Below are 13,405 nucleotides of genomic sequence, written 5' to 3'. Positions count from 1 at the left end.
GCTTATAATATGCGGATATGGCAACACCGACTCTAGTAGAGCATCTCGCGCCATCTTGCGGCCAGCGTGTGTCACATCAACACACAACACATTTCAAACATTGCTGTTCGCAGTTGGATTTTCCGAAATAACATTGAATTAGGCTTGATTATGAATCGCATACGTTGTGACTTAGAAAATAAATTATCTAAACAAACTTTTATACATGTATGCTGTGAATCTGGCTCCTTCAGCGAATGTTGTTTATGGTTGTCTTGGTTACACGGTGCAACCAACTGTGGGAGTGGAAAAAAATGAACTGGACTGATTCGGTAGGCTAGTAACGTTAAATACGTTAGAAATCCTTTTGTCTTTATAAGTGTGCTTTATGCGAGTTAACAGCTTGTGTAACTAGGTGGTTTCAGGATGTCATCAAAGAAGACAAGCGAGTCAAAGAGCCAGCAGGACGCAGGTGTCTCGGCTGAGAGCGATGGACAGGATGAGAGACAGATGCTGTTACACAGAGAGTGAGTTGTCTGTAAAGAACATTTTGAATCACTTTTGATGTAGACAGTACATCAGTCTAGTTAATATCGCTTTGAAACCCACAGATATGAGACCCTAACTGAGAACCTAAGCACACTGAAGAGGAGAGTTGAACAAAAGTATCCTTTTGCACAAACAGAATCATAATTCCTTGCTGAAATCACGTTAACATGGTTAGCTTGTCTCCCGACAAGTCTGGTTTGATGGTTTTAGAGGAGTTTATAGCTCTTGCATCTGGTCGGGGATGGCCAACCAACTTGACCAGGCTGCGAAACCATCCAGACCAGCTTAAACCAGCTAAGACCAGCTAACTACTTTATACTATTAAAGCAGTTGTACGTAGTTTTGTGGGAAAGAAACAGAAGCCATTCACCTTTTTAGAAATCAGTGTACAATTACAATGATTTTGAAATTGGAATGATTCAATCCAAATACAGTCCAGCCCAGGAACTCTAACTGACAGACACGATTGGTGTGCATTTATGTCAGTGTTTGAAAGTTTAACACACAATCAACTCCAGACGAAAAGAAAATGAGTTTCTTCAGAATGAGATAGCTCAGAGCCGTATCGAAAGTGTAAGCTCTCACAAATTAACACGGATCAACATAATTGCTTTTAATATACATATATATCATGTTCACAGATATATATACCGATCATTCTTGTTCTCTGCTGTGCAGAAAGAGTACATGTCATATATGTCTAAAAGAGCAGAGAAGAGGCAGAATGCAATATTGAATTTGAGTGATCAGAGCCATAAGGAACTTGAGGAGCTGCAGAGACAGAGACAGAACATGCAGGATAAACATGAGGAGCAGGCCAATGGTAAGACAAGTGTTAATGTGTCTGTACAGAAAATGAAGGATAGATGTGTGATTATAATGTACTGTAAATGACTGAAGATGCAGTTTGTCATGCTTTCTTGGTTACAAATAAATTCACAAACAACAGGTGCAATCAGTACTTCGCTAGATGCTATTAAAACATCAAATGTTGAAATTCAAATGTGTGTTGGTTGTGTTTTTAGAGTTGCAGATGGCGATCCTGCAGATGGAAAATCAGCTGGCCCTGCTAAATAGTGAAATTGCAGACCTGAAAGAGGTTAAGGTAGCATAATCTCTTTTCTTATTTTTAAGAAAAATCATTTGTACTGGGGTTAAATTGTAGTGTAATTTGGATTTTCACATCCTACTTATATGAAGGGTCTTCCACCTTTTACTAACTAAGTGTCATTTGGTGGATAGACAGATGGAACAGGGTACCCAGTGGTACATATATAAAATTTATTGTTGCATTTTAAACTTGGCCTTTAATAACACAGACTAAGTACCATATTTGTGTATTTACATATATTGCATTGCAAATCCATTTGAATAATCATCATCTTTTTTTTTTATCACACATATTTTCATTTTTTCAATAAAAAAAAAAAGTTTTTCATATCAAACATCAATTGACAGACCCCTGCATTAACACTGTGGTTCCCATTGGAGTCACAGGCCCCCTTTCAAAGACCCCTGACTTTTATAGCATTTTCATTTAATGTGGAATCAAACATTTTTTCAAAGCATATTGAACTGAATAGTTTCTGAAATAAGTGGAAACTTATGTCATAATTTTTCATACTGCATTGAGGTGGAATGATTTTTTTATTTATGTATTATATGTGTTGTAGACTCTACAACAGCAGCAGTCATGTCGTATCACTGAGCTGGGGAAGGAGTTGACTACCATGCAGTGTCATCATTCAGAGTCTCTGGTGGCTCTCAAGGCTGACTTCATTAAAAAGAAGAAGAGCTGTGAGCAGCAGGCAGAAGACACTGTGCATGCTCTTACTATCTCAGCCAACAAGGTGAGAGAATGCTGTTGTGAATTCAGTCAGTATAATTGTGCAGTTACATCACCATAAGCTACCAGGTCTCAGGATATTTTCTTTCCCTTTTTCCCAGGAGGCATCTCACTCCCTGATGTCCTATATAAATAAAGTTTTTCAGGAGAAAAAAAGCCTGCATGAGGAGTATAAATTACTTTTCCAGAGAGCTCAAGCTCTACAAAAACAGCAGGACGCTCTACAGACTCATCGACAGCAACTGCTGCTGGAGCAAAAGTGTACGCAGAAGATTCATGCCCAACGTATTTCCCTACGCTCAAAATACGCAAACAATAACGAACACCCCCAGAGTGACCACCAGTAACCGACAATAACTGGAGCCAGTTCAGTTACAACAGTTGCATTCAATAAACATACGAAGATTATTGTATGACTTTAGAAGTGAGAAAAAATCTTGCTTATTGACCTCTTTACTATCTCAGCAGTTTGCGATATAGAAAGAGCAACGGCTGGTCCAATATTTTGAAAATGAATATGTCAGAAATGCATTTACAAAGAGATGTGTCAACTGACAACAGTTCAGGTGGTGCTCTTCTCTCAAATCTTGTTAAATTTCTCAAATTATTTGTATATACACGTGATACGATTTTTTAAATAGTTACTAAAACAGTTAAAACATTTTTCAAATTGTCTTTTTTTTCTGTTATGCTAAAGAAAGTCATGCACAGAGGTTGAATAAATGATTGCAGAATATATATTTTTTTGGTCATTTATCCATTTGCTGGTTTGAATAAACCTCACCTAAAGATGAATACAAGCGCTCAGAAACTGAAAATCTACGTAGCATATAGATTTATCAGTCATGAAGTGGTAGCAAAGCATTATTGAACTGTTTGCATTTACAAAGATTTATTGCACAAACCAAGTGACATTTCAATATTATTTATGTACTATTATAATATTCATTAATATTTTGAATTAGTTTTTATTTTTAAATTATCCGTTTTAATTTTAGCTTGTGTTTTAGTCATTTTGTTATGTGCTTTTTGTAACTTGCTTTTAACATTTCTTTTTAGCTTTATTTTTATTTCAGTTTCAGTAATGAAGCTTTTTTATTTAGGTAAGTTCCCAATGCAACATCTCTAATTTTTGTTTACGTTTTTTAGTTTAGATCTAATATTTTTTCAGCTTTATTTTACTTAACAAAACAATTTTTAATAGTTTTACTTTCAATAACAATAAGATCACTGAAACCGACAAGTATAGGCATAGAGTGCGTGTGCTGAATGTTGAATGATGTGTGTGTGTGTGTCTTTAAGTGTTTGAGCGTGTGATTTCTGGTTTGACTGGTTTTTCTCTAAGAGGAAGTGATAGCAAGTCTTTTAAATACTGTTTACAAGAGACAAATCAGGTAAGCATTTTGACTAAATATAACCTTGTGTATTTATTTTATTTAACACATAGCATACTGTTTCTAATAAAAGGCATTCTGTTTCTTTTATACAATAGAGCAGTTGATTGTTCGCAGGGATGAAGTTGGTTGGTGTGGCTCTGATGTTTTGTGCAATTACAGATTTAAGATCAGGTAATCATTCTCACCTTCGAGAAAAAGCAGACAGTGTTGTGCATTTCAAGATCCAGTGATGCCAGTTCCATTTAATGTTGCAAATTAAACAAGAGCAGAGCTGTTCTGTGATCAGAGTGATTTATGTGTGCATGCATTTGCGTTGTATTTGCTACAGTCATGTAAAATACAGAAGATTTAGCATTATGAGGAGATAGATGGGTAACTCCTAGGTGTCACTAACCTTTTATGTCCAATTCAGACATGGTTTTCTTTGTCTTAGAGATGTATAATGTTGTGGGACCTGCAGAACCTCTCTTTACTTTGACTGGTGAAGATGTGATCCTGCCCTGTTCCATCAAGCCCAACACCAGTGCTGTAAACATGAGAGTGGAATGGTTTAGACTTGACCTTCAAGACTCAATAGTGTATCTCTATGAAAATCGTGAAAACAAGATCACGAAGCAGAACCAGTACTTCAGAGGGAGAACAGCACTCTTCCAAGAAGAACTACAGAATGGAAATGCATCACTCAAACTCTCATCAGTCCAAGTCTCTGATGAAGGAGTTTACAAGTGTTTTATTGAGTCCAACTCCTGGTATGATGACATCACTGTTAGTGTTGATGTCGGAGGTGAGAAGACCAACAACTAAGGCTAGAAGTTATATTTGTTTGGGGGTTTTTTTCTTTTGTTGATAGCATAACAAAAAATTGACACAAAAAAGAGGAAAATCTAGCTCTCTCAAAAATATTCTCTGATCTACAGTGCTTTTGAAATCAATACAATACAAGTACAATTAATGAATTATTCTTATGCTTCATCTCTGCAGCTGTAGGAACTCCTCCACTGATCATAGTAGAGGAGTTTGATCATTCAGGAGGGCTTCGTCTGCTATGTGAATGTGGAGGTTGGAACCCTAAACCTGAGCTTCAGTGGCTGGACAGTAAAGGAGAGAATTTGACTTCTGATACTGAAGAGACACATAAAGATGCGAAGGGCTACAATGTGAAACACTGGATTACTGCACATGGCATTGAGACCAAGTATCACTGTAGAGTCAAACTGAGACGTCATATGTTGCAAACTGACATTATTGTCTCAAGTAAGTATGAATTGGGTAGTTTGTCTTTCTCAAATTTCCACGGTAAGGTGATGCAGTCCTAATGATTCAGAATTAATTATGATTTAATCACAGATTTGCAAATGAATTGTACAGAAAATGCACTGTTTGCCTAAGTTTAGGTTTATAATTTGCATATATATATAATAAGTGTACTGCCACTATCACGGCACCCTTTCAAAAGGTACTAGTATGTGCTTTTAAAGTACTAATATGTAATTTTAGGTACTAAGATGTACCTTTTTTTTTAGCTGTTATACCTTAGAATACCGCCCCAGTGACAGATTGTGTAATTGAATCAGGTTTTTGTTACAGGTAAAATGTTTCACATTTGGAGAACATCAGTCATTTGGATGTCAATTACAGTTGTTCTCAGCATCATTACTGGAGTTGCAGTTGCTACTTATGTTTACACAAGAAGAGGTGATGGCCATTTTTCAGTAACTCATGTAGCCTTTAAAAAGTCTTGATTTTGTAGTTGCATCTGAACGGAAAGAAATTGTTGCACAATTATAATGTTTATTTATCTTATTCATATTTTTACATTGCTTCAGTTCGCTATTTGAGGAGGATTCAAAAAGGTGAGCTTATGTTTTTAATAGGTCATCATTATTCCCCAAAAAATTCAATTCAGTATATCTGAATGTGTGGTATATTCTTCGAATTTACTGTTGCTTATGTTACATTAATTGTGCCAGAAATTGTGCCTATAATGATTAATTTCATTGTGCATGAAATGCATTGTAAACTTAATGTGATTTGTGGAATTTTTTGTGTTGGACCAAATTTATTTGAAAGACATTTAAAAATATTTTAAACATGTCTTTTCAGAGTTCACAAAGAGAAGGAAATATGCAGGTTAGTAAGAAAGGAATCATTTATAATTTTGTAATCCATTTATTGTTGTTGTGAAATGGCATCAGTAGTCTTGTATCAGCTCTCAATATGTACGTAATGTAAATTATAATCATTTTCTAATTTTCATTAGCGGATGTGACACTGGATCCAGATACAGCTCATAAGTATCTCATCTTGTCTGAAGATGGGAAACAAGTACGACGTGGAGAAAAAAAACAGAATGTCCCAGACAACCCTGAGAGGTTTGATAAATGTGGGAATGTCCTGGGAAAGCAGGGATTCTCCTCTGGAAGGTTTTATTTTGAGGTGCAGGTTAAGGGGAAAACTGATTGGGATGTAGGAGTGGCCAGAAAATCCATTACCAGAAAGGGGAAGATCACACTGAGTCCTCAGAATGGTTATTGGACAGTGCGGTTGAGAAATGGGAACCGGTATAGTGCCTGTGCTGGGCCCACTGTCTCTCTCTCCCTGAAAGTCAAGCCTCAGAAGTTGGGTGTGTTTGTGGATTATGAGGAAGGCTTGGTCTCTTTTTATGATGTGGAGTCCAGATCTCATATCTACTCTTTCACCGATCAGTGGTTCACTGAGGATCTCTATCCGATCTTAAACCCATGTACAAACATTAAAAACAAATACTCTGCTCCACTGATCATCTCATCTGTTAATTTCAATGAGTGAATGAACTTACTAATAAATAAATATAAAATTAAAAATAATTGTATTATATTATATCACATTTATCAAAAACATTGCATTCAAGGTATGCATTTTATCAGGTCTTGCGTTCACTGGGAATTAAACACGTGATTTTACTACAGCCTTTGCAAAGAAAAGATAAGTATTTTCTAGTATGATGTAGTATGTGTTGTAGATTGGAAAAATTGTAATCAGTTTTCATTCAATTTTATTGTTTTCAACACTGCCTCTTAAATTATGTAACTCTTTGTAAGCATGTAGTGTGCATACAATTCACTGTGATGTTTTTAATGCCTTAAAAAGTCTTGAAAATGCTGTATAACTTTATAAACAAGCCATGATTAAAACTGTGAATTTTTCAATCTGTCCAGGTCACAGCAGAATGTCAAAAAGGTTTCATTTGTAACTGGACTGTATTTTTTATTTATGAAAGACACTTGCCTAATGAGTTAAGAGGAAAGTTCCCACATTCAACCTGCTAACGTCACGCAGTTTTTAAGTGACTGTGAGAATTTGCTTTACTGATGGTGTGTGGACTGAAAGAGTAACTGCCCTTTACTTTTAAAGAAACATGAGAATTGATTTTAACATTTATCGCACCACTGGTAAGAGTTTATATACTTTTAGCAAACATGACATACTGGTGTAAAGTTTGACACAACAAATATCACAGAAAATTGTTAGAATTCTCTCCCACTATGCATATGAGGATATTTCAGGTGACTTTATACACATCTGCCCGCAGTACCACATCTTGTCTAATGATAAAATCATATGTAAGATGGAAATATATTTCATAATATCTCTGAATATATACTTTTAAGAAAGAGATTCTGAGAAGTCCAGGCTAATAAAAAAAGTAGCAAAAAATGAACTCATAATTGCATGTTTCAGTTGTAATAATTGACTCATCGCCTCCTTTATAACTTAAGCAATTGGATAGATTTTTTAAGAGAAAAAAGAAAACTAGGATTTAGTATGCATTTTGACAAGAATATAATTATGTTTTTGTTATATGCTTGTTCTTAATAAACTCAACTATTAAAAATACATGATAACTCTTCCAGCTTTAAACAGCAAATTATTTTAACACATAACAAGAAGCAGGTTGCTGCAAGAAATCATTAACAAATATAAAAAGTATTCAACAAAAAAATATTCTTCATAATGAATAAAACAATTGAAAAACAATTAACAAAAAAAAACTAAATAAATTAATGACACTTTTGCCATTTTACTTTCTGATTATTGTTTGAGTACAGAGTATTTCTGTATAAGAAGTGCCTTGGCCCTCAGACATCCTGGGATAGGTTTGAGCAATCCGAAGCAGCTCTCTCTTTGTTTCGTAGAGTAGTGGTTATGTTTTCAAAAGTAACAAAGGGACAAATGTGTCTGTATATGTCTAGTCTATGTTTACACAGTAATAAACCTTTGGTTTGTTTATTTCTGCTGTAAAAGGCTAGTTGTTTTGAAGCATAGTCCCAGATCACTTCCACCTTCCATGGACCAGTGACATGGAATTCATGGAGACATAGAGACTCTAAAAAAAAAGTCTGAAAATATGTAGATCTCCCCAGTCTATTCCCATGACTATTAGTTAAGTCATTTTGTGTCATATCTGATTTTAAAGAAAAGAGAGAATTTTTCTGTTTCTTCAGTCCATATAGCACTGGATACTTCACTTTCATAACACTTTGATCACAAAGGCCAATGGTCCAGTCAAAATGCTCAGAAAGCTTGAGGAACCAGCGCAGATTGCTGCCTTCATTTGTTTGAAGTATGCACTGGTATACTTAAGTATACCAGTGTATGAAAGATGGGTTCAAGTGTACTACAAGTGGTAACTAAATACATTTTTTAAATACAAAGAGTATGTTAAAAGCGCATTTTAGTTCATATTCATGGTGTCTCAAAATAGCACAGTTGAGTACACTTAGATGATGAGTTTATCTTAAGAAGTACTAAAGGATCATTTTTAGTATATTAAGTACAAAATTAGTGTGCGAAAATAGAGCACTTTAAGTACATTATGGAAGTGTACTTGTTTTTCACCTGGGTGGTTTTGTGGTCCAGGGTCACATTTTATCTGAGAGAGAGAGAGAGAGAATTGCCCCTCTTTAATAAATCAAAATGCATGCCATTCAGTAACAAATCAAACTTGTGAAACATTTAATGTCAAATACCCATGTACAGTCACACTTACACATATAATCTGTTTTCATATGAAGCAAATTATAAATGCTAGACTAACCTCTAATCCAAAGAAAACATTACATTTATTTTAATTAATTTAATTAATTAATTTAATTTTTGGTCTTATAAAATAGTAGAGACAGCTTATTCTTAATTCATCTTCAGTATTTTTAATTTTGTGTGTGTGTGTCTGTATGTGCGCAGATGTGTATGTATATATACAGTTACTAGTGTTTTGTTAATGTAAAGCTATTTTACCATCGCAAAAAAAAAACGTCTCGAAACAGAAAAGAGAGCGGCTGTCAATGAACTTTTATTTTGAAGCCGCTCTAGCTTCACATTCGGAGGATGCGACAAACCAAACCTGTAACAGCTTTCTGGGCTAGTGTGCGACCCGAAGGCGAGTGCGATCAGCAGGGAATGACGCTTTTAATTGCCTTATTTCTCAAGTAACTACATCAGAAAAACAATAAATAAACCGGGTTGCATCTGAGCTGCCAATTTTTACTTTTTATGCATCTGTGTGAAGCCAGCACGACAAGCTCTTGTGTTAGCTCGCTGGCTAGCACGCCTTTGTTCCATATTCAGACCAGTGTGGCCATAAATTAGGACTCAGCCTTCAATTCCTGCAGGTTGACTCCGTATACAACTATTTTATTCAAATGAAACTCATTGCACACCGACTTTGTTACGGGAGAAAATTAGCTGTCTAGCATCTGTGCTCGCTTGTATGAATTGCGTCTTGGCTCGGTCGTGCATAGGTTGCCATGGAGCGGTGCGCAGCTCCGCAGCTCGAGAACACAAGTACGCACCCTTCACCTCCAGACTCAGCGGAAAAGTCTGGAGGAGATGTCGGGGAGATGCCGGTTAAGGACGCTTACGAGTGCCGGATTTGTGGTTATAAAGCGCAAGACGTTAAATGCCTCAGCCAGCACTTGCACGCCGCGCACCCTGTCACCAGTCTTTCTGACTCTGTGAGGAGCGAGGGATGTGAAACCCCAGAGGAGGAGCGTGTGGGTGATGTGGAGACACCCTGCTTAAATGGGGACCTGGAAAAGAGCGTTGCTAAAGATAAAGTAAGTAAAGTTTTGTCTTTTGTCAGTATTTATCGATGTGCATGAGTTTGTGTTAGTTGTGTGAACAACTCGAGATGCTTTGAATGGAGTTTATGTGTTTAAATGTAAATTACTTCTCCTATCACAACTTACTATGCAAAGACACTTATTCTTACCTGAAAAGTGTAAACACTGTGGTAAAATGTTATTTGCTCAATCAATGGTGTGCGTTTGGGGAGGGGTTGTCTATTTGACTGACCAATGGCAGAGTGGGGCGTGAGCAGGGAAACCTGTTTGAAAACAATCACAAATGGCAAAAATGCTTAATTTTATATGGAATATTGGAGTGTTTAATCTAAATTATTTAATTATTTATTATATATTTGTATGTGTAATTAGCAGTTTCACGCCATGTGTTCTCTCAGACATATCCAATTGGTTTTCAGACTGGCAGTTCACAGTTTGATGAATATGACCTGTGCATTACTTAAAGAGACTTTCATGTGTTATTTTTTATATTTACATAAAAGTGCTATTTTAGCAGCTTACACACAGCAGTGTTTGAAGTATGAGTGATTATAATTTATGTAACTTGAACATGTTTTCAAGTAACAGTATCGGGCTATATTCCTCAAATTGAAATGATAAAAGCACATACGAAATTCCCATGGGAAATTCAAATTACTCTTGCAGGCCTAACAGTGGTCTTTAGATGTGTCAATAATTAAAATATAGCACACCCTCACGTACATTTATGTAATTTTAAAGTCATAAAGCGGAAATTGCAATCATCTTTTTCCCCCTGTTGTTATGCATATGTGAGTAAAACAGCTTCTAATATGAGGAAAAAAAAGAGTAGGGTGGGACTTGATATTGTTTATGTGATGTCATATGAGTAACAGGTTGGTCATCAGAGATGAGATGTTGCAAGAGGGAGGGAGATAAATTACAAAATGATAATAATGTGTGTGAATAAATGATTTATCATGAACTCGATTATTGTGGTGACTTTATTAGCAGTGAAAAGAAATAACAGTGACCTTTGTGCCATTGTAACTGTAAGCCAATAAGAGAGAATTTCTCATCTGATGCATTTTATATTCATATTTCTTGATCTCACCCCTTTCAGCCAGTCACCACTGAGGGAACAGAATCTGCTCCCCTTCAGACTCCCGAAGACTCAAATGAGACCTCATCCTCGGTGGATCCCAAAGAACAGGAAGAGAAGATGGACGACTCACCAGCTCCTGAAGAATCGCAGAGCTCATCCCCCGAGTTACCTCAGGAGAAGTCACCCTGCTTTTCAGGGACCAAGAAGTCCTGCCAAAAGAGGCAATCAGTCTCCTCTGGCACATCCACCCACAACCAGACTAACCTGGTTTGTCTTCCACTGGTATCCGAGGGGTTAAAGCTTATCTGGGTGCGTTCGGAGCAGGTCCGTGAGCTGGATGCCGTGTCAGAACTCGTAGAAGCGTTTAATGCATTCCCATACCCCACGTCACAGGAGGCGAGCGCTCTAGCTCGAAAGTGTGCGTTACCGCCGGACCGAGTTAAAGCGTGGTTCATGATGCAGCGGGTACGTTACGGGATCAGCTGGGCTGATGATGACATCCAAGAGACGCGGCGCAAGCTGTGGCACATTCAGAAAAGAGCGGTAGCCGAGGAATGTGTGGAAATAAACGATGAGGAGGATTGTTTAGGGCGTGAGGAACCTCAACATGTTTTTATACCACCACCTGCGGCAGTTGCCCATGTAGATCAGAGAGACCAGACACCTAAACCCAGCCGGACTGTGCCTCAGCACATCACCAGTGACCAAAACCGCTCGCATTTTAGCCAGAATAATGCTTCCCAATCCAATAACGGCATACAGCAGTTGCTCAGCACTAATGTTGTGTACAAAAACGGTCTTGCACCCGCATCACAAGTTCCTCAAGTTAATCCCCAAATCCAAAGTGACAGTAGAAGCCTACCACCACCTCACAATACTGGAGTCCAGCTGCTTGATAGGTTTGGACGTTCATCGTACAACCAACACGCTGCAATGTCGTACCCCGAACTTCCTGAGCTTTCACAGTCTCTACACTGCTTGCCGGGGAAAAAATCGAAAGCGCAGCTGATGGCCCTGCGCCGCAGTTTTGTACAGAAGTCTTGGCCGTCTGACGGCGAAGTTCAGCGGCTCCAGAGAATGACTGGGCTTAATCGGCGTGAAATTCGCAAATGGTTCGCTGACAGCCGCTATCAGCTTCGCAAGAACGGCAGGGCTTGGCTAGCTAAGCTCGCGAAACGCAATCGGTCACTGCAGCTGGTGCAGCAGAGCTCTCAGAACACGCTGGAGAACAATGTTCTACCGAGTGCTGATTTTTACGACAACGACGAGGTTGATGACACAGAGGCGGGGTTTGAGGTTGATGTGGATTTGGCTGACGATGAGGGACCAGTCAACCAATCAAATGAGACCAAGGACGAAGTAAGTGACGAAGGCGAGTTTGATGACGGCAGCGCTTCCGTTCAACAACATTCTGCGGACATCTCTCCTTCTCCTTCTCCGTCTCCGTCATTCATCCGCGGCCGGGTAGAACCGAACGTGCGACTTCGTAAGAAGACGAGGGAACAGTTGGAAATTTTGCGGCAAAGCTTCCTTCGCTGCCAGTGGCCCACAAGCGACGACTACCTGATACTCCAGCAGAAGACGGGTCTGACGCGGACAGAGATCATCCAGTGGTACGGAGACACGCGTTATCATGTCAAACACAATCAGATGCGCTGGATGACCTCAGAGGAGAGGGAACGCATCATCGCGGTTATAACGCAACAGCAGAAAAGGGGCGGGAAATATTCACGGGGGAGATTTTCATTTGAGAACATGGGCTCTGGGTTGAGTGTGGGCAATTCTACGTTAATTAACGGAGGTGGAGGGGGCGAAGCAGCAACATGGAATGAACTGTTTCGGGGAAGTACTCCAGTTGTGCCTGAGGGTGAACTCTGACCTCAGAAGCAAAGTCAGTTTGCGATGGCATTTGTAGCTGTGCAGATAGGTGGAAATTGAATTCCACGTCACTGCCAAAGATGTTACATAAAACCTTTTTTTTTTTTCTCTCCTTTAACCTGTCTGGATGTTTCCATCCCAATGTAATGCTATGATCCAGGGCCTTGTAGAACCTCTCTCACAACATTGTTATGCAATATGTATCTCCAAAACTAAGCATCTTACTTGAATCAAAAATATTTAGTATTAGAATATGTACCTTAAAGTAACTGAAACAAAATTGTGTATGGCAAGGCACTGAATGACTGTACAATGTATTTTGTTTTGTAGCTTGTTTTATCAGAGTTCTATTCATTGTGGTTCTCGGTGTGACTCTACAGAGCGAATGCATGCGTGTTGACATTTTCATGTTTAAGTTGCACTTCGAGCTTAGATATGTAGATGTTTGCTTTTACAAAGGTCAATTGTATTTAAAGTTATAAGCATAACTGCAATCTTTTAGATCCACAGTGTGCTACACAGATATGTTTCTTTGATGGAAACACTATGCTGACATAATACTACATAATTT

At 38.1% G+C, this 13,405-nt stretch overlaps 3 protein-coding genes across 6 annotated transcripts; all 3 read left to right on the top strand.

Moving 5' to 3' along the window:
• Positions 1 to 75: 75 nt before the first annotated feature.
• ccdc166 (coiled-coil domain containing 166) lies at positions 76 to 3,088 on the top strand. 4 transcript variants are annotated; one of them, XM_058782439.1, is made up of 8 exons: positions 76 to 311; positions 405 to 506; positions 591 to 644; positions 1,047 to 1,101; positions 1,207 to 1,351; positions 1,554 to 1,633; positions 2,202 to 2,378; positions 2,476 to 3,088. In XM_058782439.1, the coding sequence occupies exons 2-8, from the start codon at positions 406 to 408 to the stop codon at positions 2,719 to 2,721; spliced, it is 858 nt and encodes a 285-aa protein (XP_058638422.1). In that variant the 5' UTR covers positions 76 to 311; position 405; the 3' UTR covers positions 2,722 to 3,088. The 4 variants fall into 4 exon arrangements, with proteins under 4 accessions (XP_058638422.1, XP_058638421.1, XP_058638423.1 ...); XM_058782438.1 differs by having other exon boundaries at positions 395 to 506; XM_058782440.1 differs by having other exon boundaries at positions 395 to 506; positions 2,451 to 2,655.
• Positions 3,089 to 3,364: 276 nt separating this feature from the next.
• On the top strand, positions 3,365 to 7,437 carry LOC131544307 (butyrophilin subfamily 1 member A1-like). Its single transcript, XM_058782433.1, has 8 exons — positions 3,365 to 3,768; positions 3,867 to 3,942; positions 4,205 to 4,555; positions 4,753 to 5,025; positions 5,359 to 5,466; positions 5,598 to 5,624; positions 5,875 to 5,901; positions 6,032 to 7,437. The coding sequence occupies exons 2-8, from the start codon at positions 3,888 to 3,890 to the stop codon at positions 6,577 to 6,579; spliced, it is 1,389 nt and encodes a 462-aa protein (XP_058638416.1). The 5' UTR covers positions 3,365 to 3,768; positions 3,867 to 3,887; the 3' UTR covers positions 6,580 to 7,437.
• Positions 7,438 to 9,128: 1,691 nt separating this feature from the next.
• homezb (homeobox and leucine zipper encoding b) lies at positions 9,129 to 13,309 on the top strand. Its single transcript, XM_058782404.1, has 2 exons — positions 9,129 to 9,866; positions 10,975 to 13,309. Exons 1-2 carry the CDS (start codon positions 9,558 to 9,560, stop codon positions 12,832 to 12,834), a joined length of 2,169 nt encoding a protein of 722 aa, XP_058638387.1. The 5' UTR covers positions 9,129 to 9,557; the 3' UTR covers positions 12,835 to 13,309.
• Positions 13,310 to 13,405: the final 96 nt, after the last annotated feature.

The sequence above is a fragment of the Onychostoma macrolepis genome, chromosome 07 (assembly GCF_012432095.1).
Source record: "Onychostoma macrolepis isolate SWU-2019 chromosome 07, ASM1243209v1, whole genome shotgun sequence".
Classification (NCBI taxonomy): domain Eukaryota; kingdom Metazoa; phylum Chordata; class Actinopteri; order Cypriniformes; family Cyprinidae; genus Onychostoma; species Onychostoma macrolepis.
This window is presented reverse-complemented; position numbering and strand designations above follow the sequence as displayed.